The sequence below is a fragment of the Cupressus sempervirens genome, chromosome 11 (assembly GCF_028749045.1).
Source record: "Cupressus sempervirens isolate cs-2001-9-10 chromosome 11, ASM2874904v1, whole genome shotgun sequence".
In the NCBI taxonomy this organism is placed as follows: domain Eukaryota; kingdom Viridiplantae; phylum Streptophyta; class Pinopsida; order Cupressales; family Cupressaceae; genus Cupressus; species Cupressus sempervirens.
The window spans coordinates 450,584,111-450,604,650 of NC_143128.1; the positions used below are offsets into that span (position 1 = coordinate 450,584,111).

Genomic DNA, 20,540 nt, shown 5'->3' on the forward strand with positions numbered 1-20,540 from the left:
AGGGAGAGAGCTTTCCCCCTCAAAGGATCCATCCATCTTTTGAGTATTGTTATGCTGCAGGTTTTCTAACAGGTTTCTTTGGAGCTTTGTGGAGAACTTCTATTTCTTGTCTACATTCTCTCATACCATGGCATTGTAGCTTAGATTCATGTTGCATGTTAGTTTAGTTTCTATTTTGCAATAATCTCTCACATAGCTTAATATTTGGATTGTAACACTCTCATACATATTTTAGCATAGCTGCATTTGGCATTCTCATCTTAGCTTAGTTTCCATACTTGCATTGCATTCTTAAGGAACTCCTTGAGACATTTGCATTTTTGCATCTTGTCTTTGGAACCTCCCATTGCATGGTTTACTAGCAAGAAGAGTATCTCTAGGGCTCATCTGAGAGCCTTCTTATTCTTGAAATACTCTCTTGCACTCCGTAGATAGGGAGCTCTAAGCCAGCATCCAAGCATTCCAAACTCATGGAATCGTTGGGATAGAAGGGTTTAGAGTGGGACACTTTCGAGTGTACACATATCAGGGCAATAAGTGATACCTCCATCTTGTCTATAGTTCTCATCTCTTGAATGGATGGCACTCTTATGGCATACTTGGACAACAAGGTTCTCAACACCTTGCTCACACACCCATCTTCTATTATTACTCCTCTACATGCTTTGATGGCTAGCATGAAGTCTTTTACCCACTTACCATAGGCTTCAATCTCTCTTCCTTCTTACATCCTCGTGCCATCAAAATTTCTTCCCTGGCTTTCATCTTTAGACCTCATGACATGCTTATCACCACTATGGATGACTTTTAGCTTCTCCCACATTTCATAAGCTATCTCTAGTTCCTCCACATCTTTATAATCAAAGTACATCAAGGTGCTCACTAGAGAATTCATTGTGTCCATGTGTATCTCCTTCTCCTTCAAGTGGTTTGTGCTTAGTTGACTAGCTAGCTCAACATATTTGACCTCTATATGGGTCAAGTAAGCATCTCCGAGAGTCTTAAAATGAAAATGCATCTTCCTACACCATGAGTTGTAGCTTTCTCTAGAAAACTTTGGTACATCCATTTTAAACATCTTGATCTTTTCTTCAAGCTATTAAACTTTTGTCTCCTAAGGACATAGGCTCTGATACCAACTTTTGGTCCTACAACATGTCAATATAATAGGGGGGGAAGGTGAATCAATATACTAACTGATTTCAACTTTTTACTCTAGATCACATTTCTCACTTGTATACGAGTTAGTGCTAGGTATAACTTAACTAATGAGGATTAAGAAAAAACATGTTCTACATGAAAATAGAAACACAACATGACATTTATCTAATGGAAAATTAGCTAGGGTAAAAACTATGGTGTGTGGGTCGATCCTCAAAAAACTTGTACTCTTCTAAAGTGCACCCAGTCAAGAACTTATCCCTATTAGAGGATTAGAATGGCATCATTAGGTGCCACCTTGCTAGGGGACTTGGATAAGATCTATTAAAGTATTTCCCTGTTAGGAGTAGCTTGGTTAAAGAACTTTGGAACACAAGTTAATGTCACCCTATTAAGGGATTTGTACAAAGAACCTATTAGGGTCCACTCTTGACATGATTGTTGTTGTAAAGATTAGTAAACAAGAAGAAATGATCTAAGAATTTAGCTATTGCACTTAGGTTGAGATTGGTCCTTCTTCATCTTTCATGATCAATCTAGAATCAAGCTCTACCTTCTCTTGGCTTTGCAACTTTAGACTCCAATCACTTGTGTGTTTGGATCTCCTTCCTTATGCATACGATACACCTTATGTTGTTTGAGCTTTCTCTCCTATCCTAAACACAATCACTCTTTGAAGACGACCTTTCTCTAATCACTCTCCTTCATACTGTAAGAGTCCACTTTACCTCAACTCTTCTAGCTTTCTGACTATTCGCTTGGCAATCTAACATTTACTCTTTCAATTTTCTTTTCTTTTATACTTTCCTCTTGATTCGCTTCAAAGTCATGATTTATGAATTAAAAATTTGTCTTCTAACCCTACTACTAGCTTGACTTCCTATTGTAGTAGTGCATTGCTCTTATAAGATGTATCATGTTTGTACATGAGTTACAAGTTCCATGTGTCCTTGATGACTTGGTATTGTTGGAAAAGATTTTAAAATTGAATTCTTTTCAACTATTCTTCGATCCATTCCCTCATCACCATTAAATGTAACGTTGAGCACACTCTTATCCTTTACATGACTAGGTAGTCACAAGTTTCTTGCTTCATGCTCATCTTGCTGACTTGGCCAATCCAACTCATTGATATGTTTTCTTTCCGTTGTGATTTGTGTCCTTTTGCTTATGCATACTTCACTTAGCACACTTTGTATAAGTTGATCATCTTTTGCGATCACCTCTACTGGACTTCCACATCTTCTCTGCTATGATCAACCTTGTGAATTAGAGTTGCACATTAGTGTTCTTTTTTGAGTTGTTCTTCTCTACTGATCTTTATTACTTCATATATGTTGCCAACAATGACAACCCCTTTCATGACTAAGTTTATCAGTCAATCTTCAAGACATTTAGGCCAACAAACCTACACTCTTTGGTTTACATATTGATGATTTTGAAGAGTGGTTAAGAATACAAGGAGGTGAAGGTGTCCATTTCAATGAGTATGTTATCACATTTTTTTAGTATGCTAGCAACCTTATTTTAATCTCTAATTTTGATCTTGGCCTTCAAGAGTACTTACTTTTCCTTGAGTAATTTTGTAGTTCGGTGGAGATACAAGTCAATATTAGCAAAAAAAAAAGTGATATTATTCTTGAATAAAACAAAACATAACCAACATAAGTTTTACTTTGAAGGTAGCATTTTTGATGATGTGACCAACTACAAATACCAACACAAAAATTCAAGTTCTGAAGGGTGTAGAATGAAGTGAACTTTAGGAGGTTGGAAGTGTTTTAGACTTTACAAAATAGATGCAAAGAAGTAGAACTATGAGATTGGAAAACTACCCAATCTCATTTTGGGATTTTAGTGCTTTTGTTTGTTCTCTATGGTTGCAAATTGTGGGTCAACAATAATTATGATCTACAATGGAAAGAAATTGAGAAAATCAAAAAATGCTTGATTGCAAACAAGTTCAAACTTAGAAGTTTACTCCCTTATTATATCATGTCGAGTGAGGTTTTGGATGCCCCTTTCAAAGAAATTTCCATGGTAAGGCTCATATGATACTTAAAAAAGAATAAAGGGTAGATGGCCCAAGGATGTTTGGAATGACACATTGTGCAAAAGAAAAAAGAGACTTAGACTTGATTAAAAAATAAATGGTTAAGTAAATGGAACATTTACTTAAATTCATGCCCCACAAATATTAAGGAGATAAAGGCTTTTGTTATGGATATGTACCATAAGTGTTCTTGGTATAAATACCTAATGAGAAAGAAAGATAAATGCCTAATGATAAATAAATAGTATTATATTCAAGAGTTTAGTCACACTTGTAATCATCATAAAAAAGTGCACGTAGGGTTTAATATCTCCTGGAGAGTCAAAATTCTTATAGCTCAACTAAGGATTGACTTTAATCAACTTCATTGTGAAACTAGGTGTTAGAAAGTGCCAAAAGAAGCATGAGAAGAAAGAGTGTGTATTTTCAACGCTTCTAGAAAGTGGAAACAATTTTTTTATTTTATTCAAGGACAACAATGGCAACTATGTTAATATCTTAACAACTAATTCTTGGATTGATTTGTTCAACAAGGGGACAATTGAGCAATTGGGGACACTCATTTTTAGGTTGCAAAAGAAGAGGACTCAAATGTAAAAATGAATATGTGAGGTAGTTTGTCCCATATGCTATCTTCAACATTGTGGATGTTAATGTATCTTTCTTTCTTTTTTCTTCTTACATTCCCATAGACAAAACTTCACTAAGATTGGCTATAAAAGAAAAATTCATAAGACCATAAATTTAAGATTTTATCTCTTAAGCTAATCTTCACTATGAAATTCATAGATGTCGACATCTTTGCCTTTAGATAGTGCATTACAACAACACGAGGTAAAATGTGATAAACTATAAGTCTCATTTAGTTAAATAGTCATGTAAATCCCATTTGTCAAAGTTAGCTAGATGTTGAACCTGTCCGAAATGCACCTCCAAATATTTCAATCTTGGTGGATGACTTTTTCTCTCCCATATCATCATCTTCACCTATTGTAATCAACCAATTTATCTCCAACCCTCTAACAAACTTAAATTTTAAAATAGAAATGAAAAAAAAAGGAATTCATAAAACCACCAACCTTTAAATATTCCTTATAAAAATCTAGAACCGTGGCTCTAATTTTAGGAAAAACCTCCACAACTCCCCCTAGGTGAGGCCTTCCCTACGTGAGGAAAGAAGAAATAAAAAATGATTAGTTACCGCCACTATAGCATTCATTGAAATGTAATTGTTCAATTTAATTGTCCAATAAGATTTGAGTATTTTTTGACAACTTTTTAGATCTTTAAAGTTTTAATATATATTGACGTTTTTAGAATTATAGAGAAAATATTTATCTTCAATATGATTGGCTGCTTTTTGCTATACAGTAGTGTGTTTGGCTCACTCTAATAATTTTAGGAACTTTATACATTCCAATGGGAAAAAAAAGATGAGTAATAAATAAAGTTCAAAAAACACCATAAATATCTTGTACTTATTCTAAGGATAATAATAAATGAATTTTAAAAAGTACCATAAATATCTTGCACTTATTCTAAGGATAATAATAAATGAATTTTAGAAAGTACCATAAATATCTTGTACTCATTTGAGAACAATAATAAATGAATTAAAAAAAATACTATGAATATCTTGTACTTATTATGAAAAAAATCTTGAAATTTTTAATTTTTTTTTTCAACATTCCACAACATTATAGAAGTTTTTTTATTTCAATTTAAAACAAAATTGGCGGGCACATAGTGACAAAATTTGTAGCACAAGATCAATGTAATTATCCAAACAACATAAACCTACATTTTCATTATTTTTCAAAAACTATTATTTGTCTTTATGGTCATTAATTGCTTAATACAAAGTAGACATTCTCTTAGTCACTTAATTTGTCATATGATGTAAATGTATTTCTATATTCTTCTTTTACCACAACAAAATCAATATACATTATGTATCAATGACATTTCATTTTAAAAATTTTGTATTAGCTTATTAGTCAATGTTGTATTGCATAAACAAGTATAATACATCACACAATTTGACTAGCTGTGGAAATCATCTCCTACTTATCAATTGATGAGCTTAAGGGGCTTTCTAATGAATGGTTCATAAGGCACAACACTTGGGGTTGCAAGCTTTGGGTTTAACTGTGGAGGAAACTCCGTAGTTAAGTGTGCTCAGGCTGGAGTAGTACTGGGATGGGTGACCTCCCGGGAAGTCCCGGTGCTTCAGCCCTGTGAGCATCACTTAGATCCAATGAGTGCTAAGTGTTCCATTTATTCTCATGAGAGATGGATTCATGTTGAATCACTACTCATGAAACATGGGTCATCAAGTTTGACTCAAAGATCACACAGTTAAATCTTGATATTCACATCACAATTTGACTAGCTGTGGAAATCATCTCGTACTTATCAAGTATAATACAATATTTTTTTACCTTGATTTTGTTAACAAATCTAATATGTAAGCTAAGTGTATGACTAATGCAATTACAAATTCTGCATCGACAGGCACTAGAAGCTATGCGTCCTTGTTGGCAATTTGGAATGGTGAATTGAACAGGGGAATTAGCGTAATCAGGGGGAGGGTCAGCCTTCTTACTGTCCTATAAATTTCAACCTTGCATCTTCCCCCATTATGTTTTAAAAATGTTTTTCGTGAAAATACTGCACCTTTATCGATTATTCTCAGGTCCAATTCCTTTGCTGGATTCAGGTTAAAGGGCGAAGAAATTGAAGCCTCGCCCAATAGGACGGTTATAAATAGGTAGTTTTGGTTTAGACGGAAAGCGCACCAAACACATTGCCTTCTATAAGGTAAGATGGAGTATGCGTTCGGACATCCTCTTTTAAATTTACCATATCCATGTTCTGAATGTATATATTCTCATTTGAGTATTCTTTTCTGTTTAAAGATTTATTTTTTGGTGGAATGTATATCTTTTTTCTTCTTCTTATGGAATGACTATTAAATTGAATGAGTGCTCATTAGTTCCTGATTTTTTATCGTAGAGGTAGTAATCGAAATTAACGATTTTGCGTCGAATTGCAAAAACATTATAACGATTTGAACTAGCATATTTAACTAAAAATACAAACTTTAATGCTCAACTAAAACAAATTTGGTCTTATCAGAATTTTTTACCTTGAGAAGAGTTATCATACAGTGCAATTTAGTATTTGGAATTTGACTTTCAAGTCATTCGTTCTTGTAAGCATATCGTTGAACAACCTTTCCTTGTCAGTTTTTGACTTGGGTTTGGGGAACGTATCTCGTAATATGTGTTTGAATAATTAATGGGCACCTTCAATTGTTGGGTAAGCTGGGCCACATTTCCTGTTCGTTAAACCACAACTTTTCCATACGTCTGCGAGTGTTATGGTGTTGCTTAATGCAGTGAAGGATCTGAACCTGGCAAAGCCTTTTCAGGTGTTTCCCTTTTTCACCCAACAATCGCTTGGATATTCCATTATTTTTTCCCAACGAGTTTTGTCATTAGAATTAATTATGTTATGCAAGACTTTCCTGAGAAGTCTTTTTGAATCATGATTCAGCGTGGATGCTTTTAAATTACATCATCGTTGGGCAAGTCATTTGGAAAATAATGTCTATGGAGTAAGTTCTTCCTGTTAGTATAGTGTATTAAGTTGTTAATAAATGCATTTCACTGATTAGGTTAAACAATTGGAGAGAGTTTTGTACAGATAAACTGTTTAACTTCTTTATGTTGTCTCTACCACTTTATTTAAATATCTATCAAATGTAATATTATATATATTGGAAATAAAAGAATATTATATGTATATTCGTAACAATTGATTTGAGAGCTATTGAATTTTTTTTTCGACATCAAAATGTTTTGATAATGGAGTTTAGACTGCAAAGTGAATCCTACCATGGGCTGCAAGTTTCTTCATGAAGTGAAAGGAATCCCAATGTTGTGAAATTGTTTTTGAATCCACAAGTAGATAAAGTCTTCTAGAAGAAGGACCAATTATTTCTTCTTGTGGAGTAATTCATCTCATAGCTAATATGTTTCATATTTGACAAATCTCTCTTTTCTATTGTGAATTCAAAATTTGTTAAGCAACATAGCAATACAGGTGCCACATTTTCAAGTCAATTATTCCTTTTTTTGTGGATGTAGTCAAATACTTATAAGAATATAGTATTGGACTTGGCAAGCTATTTGAAAAAGATAACTTTTGTTCAAGAAGTTTGTATCCCTTTGTTTAGTTTTTTGGTCTACAATCGAAGCACAAAACTATGGGGAAGTATATGTTGGTCATTTTGTTTTATTGGATACCAAAACTAGAAATAAAGATACCAAAATTATGGTCAATTTAATGATAATTCACATATTGCTGCTAGTATTACTTCCTTTGGTGCTACTTTTGGAGGGTAAAGTGTAAAAGGATCATTTTGGAGTTTGGTGGCACAGGAGGGTGGAGGATTTTAGTCATCTCAAGTTAGCTTCTCTGTTTGAGATTATGTTTTTGCTTGAGAAGCATTTTTGATGTTTTGGTTTCTTGTTTATTCCTGTTATTACTGACATATTTGAAGATGCATGTATTGCGAAGTTTGATTTGTGGAGGTAGATAAGGGATTTTGTGTAGAATTCAATATGGATGGTTGTCCAGTAGCTTTTGAGGCTGTGATTCGAGAGTTAAGAAGGGAGAACTCGGGAATCTCAGATAGGGGCTACACCTTTATGAGGATTATGAGATAAGTTGATGGACTCCTCTTGATTCAGGATTTGTTTCTTCGGAGAAGTTTTTCACAAAGATGTGTATACATTTTGCATTTAACAAATTTTAAAACGTAAACTTTAAGGGGGGGTTTCTCAAAAGATGAATTATCAATTATGTGATACAGTTGTAGGAATAATGTAATAAGCGGAGGGATTGTTAGTATAGTGTATTACATTGTTAATAAATGTATTACACTGATTAGGTCAAACAGATGGAGAGACAATTTTACATAGATAAACTGTCTAACTTCTTTATGCCATCTCCACCACTTTATTTGAATACCAATCAAATGTAATATTATATACATTGAAAATAAAAGAATATTCTATCTATTTTATTAACACTCCCCACGTTTCATTAAGAACATTATGTAAATTTCCTTTTGGGATATATTTGTTTTTTTCCCACAAATAACAATTCCAAATTTCCAAGAATACAACTTTTTACAAAGAGTATTTTATAAATAAATTACATAATGGCAAGTAAACCTAGAGAAAATTATAAGTAATAAACACTGACTATTACGATCATAAATATTCGCTGTTGAAATCGAAGTATCATAAATGCATTTGATCCATTTTATAGCATGTGTACAATAGAAAATCATATTAGGAAGTTGATGGGAATGAGTGGCTCACAAACAAACCAACTTGGGACAGGCTATTTAATGGAGGGAATTGGTACTGCTGCATCTGCCTACCAAATGTTTTGCATTGATTCTAGATATGATTGCTTGTTGGCAATTAGATATTCTTCTTGTTAGGATGGCTGGAGATTATCTTCCTCAACTGAGCTCAAGGGCATGGAATGAGCCTCCAAGTCATTTGGTCCCTTGGCCCACAAGCAAACCAACTTGGGGTGGGGTACTTGATGGGGGAAGATCAATACTACTGCATTTCCCTCATGGATTTATAAATAGTAAATAGAATAATATTGCACACTGATCACTTTCCCTAATGTTCTATATTGTTCTAATTTTTTTGAGTTCTATTCAAATTAGGCTTGATCATTTAATTGTGGTTGAATGATAAATATTTGTATGAATGATTGATCAATTAATTGAATTCCTTTGATTGTATGATTTAAGGCATTGTTGTGTGATGCTTGGTGATTGATAAGTGACGATGAATGAATGCTGGTTTGATAAAATGTTTTGTCTATTGATTGTTTCCTTGATATGATAAGTAATGATTGCTTTCGTGGAATCATGAGTGAGTGATTGATAAGTGATCCTTGAATGATTGGAATAATCTCTTTTATACTATATTGGTGAAAGGGTCACCGCATTTCATAAGACTTGAGTCACCACCCTCTATTGCCACCCTTTGATAGTAATATTTTATTTTCCAAACTGATCTCTTTTTGGATATCCTTCTTGAATGAAGCCTTATCTCCTTTACATATTCCAATATAAAGGAGAGCTACACCTCTTTGTTATGTCTACTTTTTACAAGGGTTGCAACCTTCGGTAATAGCCATCCTTTGAAAGGGTACAACTCTTCATTATTGCTATCCTTTTGAAGAGTCAAAACCCTTCTCAATTACCTGTCTTCAAAGAGTACAACTCTTCATCATTTCTGCCCTTTGAAAGAGTCACAGCGATTCAAATTACCACCCTTTGCGAGATTACAAGCCTTACATCATTTCTTCCCTTTGAAGGAGTCATAACCTTTCATAGTTACCACCCTTTGAAAGGGTTACAACCCTTCACCATATCTTCCCTTTGAAAGAGTCACTTCCTTATTTTCTTCCCATTCCTTTGTTCTTCCATTACTCCTTCCTTGATTCCCATGCTCCCTTCTCTTGTTAAATTTATTAGCATCATATGAAATTTCTGTGTTTATTTTGATTGTGCGATTTCTAAATCTGAAGTATTTATGCTAACACCATATTGGACAAAAACTCTGCTATTTTATTTAGCATTATAACTTTAGTTCTCTACTAGTATTAGTGTGTCTATCACTGGAGAAAAGTCTTCTCCACCAGTGCTTGGCCATTTGACTTCTTATGGGCCCATAACAGATTTATTTGTTAACCAAAGTAACGAGTTGGAGGTATTCTCGAAGGACAACTATTTTTGCTCCCTTATGTGGAATATGTAACAACATGCACTCTTCTTTAATCCTTTTTGCTGGCTGTGTTTATTATCGACTTGTCTTATGTTCAAGTCATACTTTATGATTAACGTCAAGCTATCATTTTGGTGGAATGGTGAACGCATAAATGAAAGGATGTTGGTGGAAGTTACAAAAGATATGAAATCAGGTCATTTGCCTTCGTTGCTTCATCTTGTCTCATATATGGATTGCGTCTCATATATGGATACCGTTTTGGCTAGGAAGTGACATCGGGGTTTTCATTTTCATCTAAAAATTCTTTGCAAATTAAGTGTAGCAAACAACTTATGGAAACTGTAATTTTGGGATTCATATTTTCTCTAGTGCCTGATTTCAATTCTTTTCATAATCGATCAAGACTTGAACATTGGATGTTTAATATTTGTGATTCCTCTCACATCTATCAATTGAATGTTGTTTTCAATTGATAAGGATTTCTCTTAATTTTAGCGATATTCATATCACTCTGATTTTGTGTTTGTAAATCATTTTAGATTCTTCAATAAGGGCCCGTTTGGCAATGAGATTAGACTGGAATAGGCATTTGTAAATCCCTAAAACTTTAAATCCTCAGTTTGGGTGTGCCAAACAGGAATTGAGAATAGAAATAGGTATTCCAATCTTGACCTCAAAATAAGCATTTGTTATTCCACCTAATTAGGTGGAATAGCAAATGCCCATTCCTATTCCCATTTTCCTTTTGACGATTTGAAAGAGTCTCTTCACTATTGAGTATGGGTAAAGTTTTATTGAAAAAAAAAAAAAAAATATAGCATTCCAGAATTGCACAGGAAGGGAAATTGTATGTTTGTGAAAATCAAATTGTCGATTGCAAAAAGTTTGACCACAAACAGCAAGGAACTCTACTATCAACAACATGACAATTCAGGGAAACTTCCATTGCAAAAATAGTCGAGGCAGAGGAAGGGGCCATCTGCCAAAACAACATGTTATGTAACCTTCCACCAAAGCAAAATGGATCAAAATCCTAGGAAACAAAAATCAGACAAATATAAGGGTCCCCTGTTCTTAATTGTCATTGCCATTTTCATTGGCTGATGGAAAATAAAGAGAAGGGAGCCAATGAGATTTAAATGGTTAATATAGACCAATTGAAAATTTTCATTCCCGTTTTCCTTGGAGTTGACAATTTTATATTTTTAAGCTTGATTAGATCGGGTAGATCTATGCCCAAATAAAATAAAAAATTCAAATTTTAATCAATTGTAATTGTAATTTTAGTTTTGTCCAACCAAACGGATTGAGGATAACAAATGCAAGCATAATGAATCTGGAATAACATATGCCTATTCTCAAGTCCTATTCCCGTTGCCAAACGGGCTCTAAGAGTTCAGATTTCTGAGGCTGGGTTGTTTCCCTCTGTGAGGGGTCTTTTCCTAGGGTAACTCATTGTGTAGTACTGATTGTTTGTATTTTTGGTTCTAGTTATAACATGGTATCAGAGCTAGGTTGGTGATTTCAAGGTTGAACCAAATTACTTCATTTGAAGGTTGAAGATAGATTGGAAGGAGCATCAAATATCATATCTTGGAAATGTAGAATTTAACTGGTTCTTGAGGAAAATGATCTTCTTCCCTATGTGGAGTTTGAAGTCTTAGAGCCTACTAATAATGTAGAGATAGCAACCTAGAAGAAGAATAAAATCCTGGCTAGAAGGATTATTATTGACTCCATGAAAGATCATTTAGTTTTGGCAATCTCTAAGCTGAAGTTTGCCAAAGCGATATTTGATTATCTTCATAGCATATATGAGATAAATAACACGAGCAGAGCTCTGGCACTTCGCATGCAACTTCTTCATATCAAGATAAGTAAAGGAGACTTCATTGGTATTTTTTCTTAAAAATTTCAGAGTTACAGGATTAATTAAGTGTCATTGGAGAGATTGTCAATGACAAAGAACTTTTCATGCACACCATGAATGGTCTTCTAGACTCTTGGGAATCATTCATTCGAGGCATTAGTAGCAGAAGTGATTTTCCAACATTTGAAAGGTTGAGAACAGATTGCATTCAAGAAAAATGTCGACTGGAGGCTAGAAGGAGTTCTCATAGAGCTCACAATGTGGAGGACCAAGTGCTATTTTTGATGAGAAAGTTTCATCTCCAACCAAGGTTTCTTGTGATCAGTCAGAAGGTTTAGTACTTATCTCAACCCTGTGTAGTCATGTTCAAGCTGATTGCAATACTTGGTTGATAGATAGTGGTGCTTCTCGTCACATCTCTAGTTATAAGCAACATCTTTCACATCTGATTGAATAGGATTCCCATCTTCAAGTGATCATTGGTGATGATGCATCTTATTCTGTTAAAGGGGATGGTAATACTTCTTTCAAATTAAAATTTGGTATCCCTCTCCATCTTAGTAATGTTTTATTTGTTCCTGGAATGAAGACGAATTTAATTTCCATTTCAGCCTTAGAGGATAAAGGTTTTAATGTTGCTTTGGCTAATGGAAGAGTGGTTGCTTGGAAAAAGGATTTTGATTTCAGTTCTACTCAAATTATTGGAGAACGTCATGATAATTTATTATGGCATAAAAGATTTGGTCATCTCAACTTCAAATTACTTTCTTCCATGGATAAGCTGGTTGCAAGTCTCCCCAAACCCAGTTCTTCTCATAATAGTATTTTGCAAAGGGTTGTGCCTTGGAATTTTTTTCAAAGGGTCATTTTCATTGAAGTGAAAGTAGGGCTAAGCATGTGTTAGAGCTGATTCATTCTGATTTATGCGGGCTTATGTCATGAGCTTCTTTAAGTGGGTTTTGGTATCATGTCACTTTTATTGATGATTTTTCTCGTTAGACATGGATTTATTTTCTTAAATCCAAAGAGTCTGATGAAGTTCTATCCAAGTTTAAGGAATTTAGAGCCTTAGTTGAAAACTTTTTAGAAAAGAAAATTAAAACTCATAGATTTGATAATGGAGGTGAACTTATTTCAAGTTCTTTTCAATCCTTTTGTGTTGAAGTAGGAATAAAGAGGGAGTTTTGCGTTCCTTACAATCCTCAACAGAATGGGGTTGCTGGAAGGAATAATATGGCTATAGTTGAGGCTGCAAAAGCCATGTTTCATGATCAAAGTTTGCATATTTTCCTTTGGGCAGAGGCTTCTAGGAGAGCAATATATGTTCAAAACAAGAGTCTTCACCAGGTTCTAACTAATGACTCCGGAAGAAGCATTCTCTGGTTTTAAATCTGATGTAAGTCATCTCAAAGTCGTTGGTTCCTTAGTTGACATTCATATTCCCAAAGGTAAAAGATCTAAATTTAGATCCCTAAAGTAAGAATGGAGTCTTCATTGGTTACAGTGAATCTTCAAGGGCTTATAGGATCTATATTCTGGGTCAAAAGATGATTGAGCTAAGTAGAGATGTTTCATTGGAAGAAAATGTTGATTTTTACAAATGTGCTGGTCCTCCTCTAGATATTGATTTGGATGTTCCTCCCTTTCCCCAAGATTCCGATCTTGCTGCTCCTTCAAGTCTCTTTGAGAGGGAGGATTCTCCTCCTTCTTGCCCTTCTTCTCCTAAGAATCAAGTTATTTCAGAAGCTGGTTCTAGGGTTCAGATGATCGTAAAGAAGAGACCATTTGGGCAAGGAACATCATGCAAGACGCTGAAAATTATTCAGCTCTTAAGGGAACTTTTCAAGAAAGTAAAAGACCTCAAAAATTTGATAGTTATTTTGCATTAATGTGTAACATCATTGATTCTGAACCCTCTTGTTTTGAATCAGCAATAGGTCAGCAGGTTTGGAAGGATGCTATGTTGGAAGAATATGAGTCTATTTTGAAAAATGAAGTTTGAGAAATTGTCCCTCACCCAAAAGATAAATCAGTCATCTCTTTTAAGTGGTTGTTCAAGTTAAACATGCTACTAATGGGAATGTGGATAAATTTAAAGCTAGATTTTTAGCAAGAGGCTTCAGTCAAAAGGAAGGTGTAGACTATGATGAGACTTTCACTCTTGTAGCAAGTTACATATCAATTAGAACTATTATTGCTATAGCTGCTACTAAAAGGTGGAAGTTACATCAAATGGATGTCAAAACAACCTTTCTCAATGGTGAAATTAATGAAGAGGTTTATGTAGAGCAGCTTGATGGATTCATCATTCATGACAAAGAAACTCATGTTTGTAAGCTGAAAAAGGTATCGCATGGCCTTAAACAAGCCCCACAAGCTTGGTATGAGTGCATTGATGACTATCTTTTGAGTTTGGGTTTTATAAAAATGAAGCTGATTCAAACATTTATCTCAAAAGGTATAATGATCTAATGCTGATTCTAGTTCTTTATGTTGATGATCTATTTATTAGTGGAGATGATGAACTGATAGCAAATGCCCGAAAGATTTAACTTTTGAATTCGAGATGAAAGATGTTGGTTTGATGCATTACTTTCTTGGATTAGAAATTTGGCAAAAATCTAATGAGATCATTATTTGTCAAGGTAAATATGCTCTGGACATTCTCAAAAAGTTTGGTATGCTTGATTATAAGCCAAATGTGACTCTAATGAATCTAATCCAAAGAAACTTCAAGAAGTTGCCGCTGATTCAGAATTGATTGATTGCACTCCTTATAAGCAACTTATCGGTTCTCTCATGTATTTTTTCAATACAAGGCCTGATATATGCTATGCTTTTAATTCCTTGAGTCAGTGTATGAGTGACCCAAGGAAATATCATTTGCAGCCAAACATATTCTGAGATATGTTAGGAGATCTTTACATTATGGATTGAGTTTCTCATGTGCCAATGATCTTCAGCTTCATGGGTTCTCAGATTCTGATTGGGCTGGTTGCATTGTGGACAGGAAGAGTACCTTAGCTTTTTGTTTCAGCCTTGGATCAGCTATGATTTCTTGGTGTAGCAGGAAACAAAAATGTGTGGTTCAAAGCACACCTGAAGCTGAATATGTGGCAACTTGCTTAGGAACCCAAGAAGCTGTATGGCTTCGAAAACTTCTCAATGGATTATTTGGAATATCTTCTAAGTCTACTACAATTTTCTGTAATAATCAGAGTGGTATAAAGATTTCTATAAATCCAGTCTTTCATGACAGGTCTAAGCATATAGAAATAAGTATCATTATTTAAGGGACATGGTACTTCGAAAGGATGTAGAGCTGAAAATATATCAGCACTGATGAACAAAATCCTAATATTCTCACCAAGCCACTTTTAAAGGTGAAAGTTTCTTATTTTAGATATAAGCTAGGTATAGTCAATCTCAAGACTTAAATGGAACTAAGTCTTAATTTTGTATGTTTTATTTATGACTATGTTTGTGTGTGAATTAATAATTTTGTAACATTAGCTATGATAACCCTTTCACTATGAGAGAGTCCATGATGTCATCATGTTGAGAGATTTTGTGATGAGAGTTGGATGTCATGTTGAGAGGTTCCATGACAATTCACGATGAGAGAGTCCTTGACCAAAGGCTTAGTTGTGAGTCTTATAGATGTTATGTTTAGTGATTCCATGATTATTTGTTGTGAATAAATTGCTCTATTTTTCATATGAGTGATTTCATTGTGCTATTGTGCTAATCATGTGAATGGATACGTGTTTGCTTACACAATTTCATATTTGCTAATAGGGAGTGTTAAATTTATTAGCATCATATGAAATTTCTGTGTTTATTTTGATTGTACAATTTCTAAATTTGAAGCATTTATGCTAACATCGTATTGGACAAGAACTTTGCTATTTCACTTAGCATTATTACTTTAGTTCTCAACAGGTGTCAGTGTGTCTATCATTGGAGAAAAGTCTTCTCCACCGATGCTTGGCCATTTGACTTCTTACGGGCCAAAAAATATTTATTTGTTAATCAAAGTAATGAGTGAGAGGTATTCTCGAAGGGCAACCATTTCTACTCCCTCATGTGGAATACGAATGACATACACTCTTCTTTAATCCTTCCTATTGGCTGTGTTTATTATCGACTTGTCTTATGTTCGCGTCATCCTTTATGATTAATGCCAAGCTATCAGTTTGGTGGAACGGTGAATGCATAAATGAAAGGACGTTGGTGGACGTTACTGAAGATACAATATTACAAAGTTAGATCATTTGCCTTCGTTGCTTCACTACATCTCATATATGGATATTGTTCTGGCTAGGAAGTGGCATTGGGGTTTTCGTTTTCATCTGAAAGTTCTCTGCAAATTAAGTGTATCAAAGAACTTCTAGAAATTATAATTTTGGGATTCATAATTTCTTCAATGCCTAATTTCAATTCTTTTCATAATCGACCAGGACTTGAACATTGAATATTTAATATTTGTGATTCCTCCCAAATCTATTGATGGAATGTTGTTTTCAATTGATAAGGATTTCTTTGTTATTTTCAATGATATTCATGTCACTTTGATTTTATGATTATAAATCATTTTAGATTCTTCAATAAAAGTTCAGATTTGTTGGGGCTGGGTTATTTCCCTTTCTGAAGGGGGTTTTTCCTAGGGTAATTCATTGTGCAATACTTATTGTTTGTATTTCTAGTTCTAGTTTTAACACTTTCTTCCTTCGTCCATATCCCTTTCAAATGAACTCTTCTCCCTTTTATATCTTGTGTTTGAAAGTGCTACTACTCTTCATTTTATGACTTTTAATCCCGCATTAAACTTAATTAAATTGTAATTATATTATTATGTTTTTTAAAATTTTAATACACACTATTAAATTGTATTTCAAAAAGGGGACATTACACAATACAACATATTGGTCCCTCCCTTTTAAACCCTAAATACTTATTCTAGGTTCTTCTAGAGAAGAACATAAGATCTATAAATATTAAATACAACACTTGCTCAACTAGTGTGCTAGCAATAGCTAGCTGACTTTGACTCAACAAAAGTTTGGTAGACTTCGAAATGTGAACTCGACAAAGACTCAGAAAAATTTCAGCAAAACAACTTAAAAGTTACCTAGATTTCTTTAAATACACAATTTCTTTGCAAATTCAATGAGAAAATGTATTTAATAAGTACAAACAGAAATTTGATTCAAATTGAGTACAAAATCACATCATCTTGTGGAATCTTGCTTCTATATTTAGGTGTCTACTTTTATATTTTTATTATGATTTATTTTCAAAATCATCATCATAATTCATCAATTGCATATTGTAATGTTTTGTCTAGTGAAAAATTGGGGATGGGTTCTAATTCTTGCACTTTATTGTAGCTCCTTGGTCAACTTTACAGGTTGTGTTTTGTGGCTTTGAATCAACCAAATTAATGACTTCCTCTAATTTATTCTCTATCTTTTTTGTGTAAAGTTGAAGGCTGTGTTGTACTTTATAACAATAAAAGCTACGAACCCCCCCCCCCCTCCAAAACCTCGAAGTACCTACTCGTGGGATGTCCCTGCACTAGTTACTTGGAGTACCTGAGTACCCCTACCTCCGTCATTTTGGAGCCATGCCACCGCTAGTGCGGACTTTAATTTCTATTTGAATTTTGATTTTTAATGTTACTATTGGGTATGTACTATGTTACTACATTGAATGTTCGATGGTTCTTATTCATGTTGCAGTTTTTCTATGTTCAAGTATTTCAATTTGATATGTTTCAAACATCATTTCATAACTAGCATTTCAAATTCGATATGTATAGTATATAACCCCCCCTTGCTCGTCGTAGCTGTCCCCTCGCTCGCCCCACTCATCTTGAAATTGAGGTCCTTTGCTCCCCCATCTCAAAATCTGGTCCCAACACCCCAATGTCGTCGTTACAATGCTTTATGATAATAATGACATTTGAATCTTTGATATTGATAGTATGATTATTCATCATTTATCAATCATATTACTGTAGGGATTGAGAGAATTTTCTAAGTTGTTGATTCTAGTCTCCACTTCAGAACCCCCTCATTGTAACCAGATCTCTTTTAAGATAATAGATCCCACTATCTGGTGGGGGTCTGGCATTGGCGACCCATTTCGGAGGTCACACTATTTTCACAATTTTATCTCTCAAGGAAGAGACTAGCTATATGGTGCATTTTTGTTACTGATTTTTTTTTGTTTTGGGCAGGAACTTACCAATTTAATGGCACGAACTCATTGAGTTTTTTAAAGAAACTTGCCAAAATCTCGTCCATGGCAAAATTTTTGTAGAAAATACCTTGTAAGAAAATAAAATTTAGTGGGTAGTCATTGAGTCTTCAAACCATGTTGAAAATTGAAGAGCACATAGATATTGAGAGGTGGGGTTGGGGGAGGGCGCGGGGTGTGCGAATTTGTATTCAGAACTTTTAAATGTTTAATGACATGAAATCATATAAAACATAAAGAAAGCAACCATAAAGATGCATACACCAAATTTCTTATAGAAAACCCTTAAAAGTAAAAAAGGAAAAAACATGTCATACAATAGCTTTTCATTAACAAAATAGGCACCAACCCAGATTACATAAGTGAACACCAACTCATAGAGAGCACCAACCCTTTTTCAAGCAGCAACTTCAATTAGTTGAGGCACCAACTCAGAAATACGAAACTCAACTATATTTTTTAGATTATTCTCAACACTTCACATGAAACCCCCTTTTTATCAGTAATGACAAAATAGAAAACACTGCTTTTTGAATAGCATAAATAAGATCTTTCATTCGAAACTGTCATGTCTTTGCTATGAAATTCATAAACGATCTAAATTTCCTGTTCAAGACCTAAAGGTATATGATTCAATAAGTTCTAATCACAGATTGAAACTTATTCATTTGAGCTTCCACCGTTGGTTGGTAACATAAGGAAGAAAAACACATGCACACATAGAGTCACTGATTAGGTTATGGTTATCAACAACATAGAAGACTGAAATTGAAACATTTATACATAATAATAAAATAGCTGATACACTAATCTTTATAGGTCGTTGGATAAACATAATAATCGTTAGATTGGTTATAGGTCATTGCATCATATTCTATTTGCCATCTAACACGGAGATTGGTCATACGGTGGAAATTTGATAGCCCTCAAACACTGTCTATGGAAGAATGTAAGTGTCAAGGCTAGAGAGGAGAATCTGTAACATAGTAATAAGAATACTGAGATCCATAATAAACCACTGACAATGACAATACATTAAGAAAATACTCACCAGAAAATGATACCTGACTATTAAACATTGACAGTGAAAAGTCAGAAAATTTATGGAAAGAATTAACTTTGTGAAGATGGTGATAACATTAGTAACATTAATCTGTCTAAAGGTGGTCGATTTTGAACAAAGGGAGAGATTAAAAATCAGCATTATGAAAAGTCAATATAATTATAAGGTGGTTGACTTTATTCAGAGTCCAAAACATAGAATATACAAAACAGTAATTTCATCAAAGTGTTACCAGCCTTAGACTTGGCTCAGACTCGATCAGGCCCAAATTGGGCTTAGACTCGGCAAATAAAAAAACCCATGAAATTCAAAGATTTTAAGTTTTTTCATGCATAATTTAGGCAATTAACATCAAATAGACAATAATTGAGATAAATAGAAGCTACTTTGCACACATATACAACTCCCATAGATCACGTAAGTATAAATGTGAATTTTTGAAAAAATTACTTAAAGTTAAATTGAATAACATAATAGAAATCTGAAATATACTGTAATTGTCAAATGTCTACAATATCCATGGAATCAAAACATATATCAAAAGAAAGGCTCATAGTAGCCTATGTCTTCCTATGAATACGCTTAAGATAGGTCATGGAAGACTCTAGAGCCATCCTCTCTCCCTGTGTTTGAGGTTGAACCTCAGTGACATGTCATCATGATCATCCTCCTCATCCTCATAATCCTCATCATCAGTGTCAGATCCATCACCCTTGGCCTTAGGGTCCTGCACTGAGTTTCCTCGTGCTCTAGTCTCCTCCACTGCCATCGCCACTGCCTCTGTCTCTCGATCCACCTGATCAACCCAATCCAAGTCTTCATCACCAAAGACAAGATCATCAACCTCTGTGTTCCACCCTGTTTGTATATCAACCTTCTCTAATACAATGGGAGATGTGTCGGTGCCCAAAATCTGTTTGTGGCGGAAGTGAAGGTTGTAGTGAACAAAAACAAGATCATTCAACTTTTTTGCTACCAACTTGTTGTGCCTCTTCGAGTGTATATGCTCAAACATACTCCAATTGTGTTCGCATCATGAAGCACTAGATGGCTGGCTCAAGATACGAACTGCAGTACTTTGTAGATTTGGCACCGTACTGCCAAACATCTCCCACCATATATTTGAAACAAGAAAATTTTAAATCAGTTCTATAAATTTGACTTTATCAATCTAGATTCTAGAGTTTAAAGTGGTAATAAAATAGAAATTAGAATTTGGAATCATAGGTCTTTACCACGCATTAGTTCTGTCCGGTTTTTCATGCATGAGTCTTGTGAAAATAAATCTCCTAGTGCTTTCTTAAA

General features: G+C 34.2%; 1 protein-coding gene across 1 annotated transcript in view; it reads left to right on the forward strand.

Annotated features, from left to right (window-relative positions):
* The first annotated feature begins 6,446 nt into the window (after window positions 1–6,446).
* LOC149530351 (uncharacterized) overlaps window positions 6,447–20,540 on the forward strand; it is a 61,007-nt gene continuing 46,913 nt past the window's right edge. Inside the window, exon 1 of the mRNA XM_089810795.1 lies at window positions 6,447–6,647. Coding sequence (XP_089666921.1) covers window positions 6,597–6,647 — 51 coding nt within the window. The 5' untranslated portion in view covers window positions 6,447–6,596. The remainder of the gene's footprint in view (window positions 6,648–20,540) is intronic.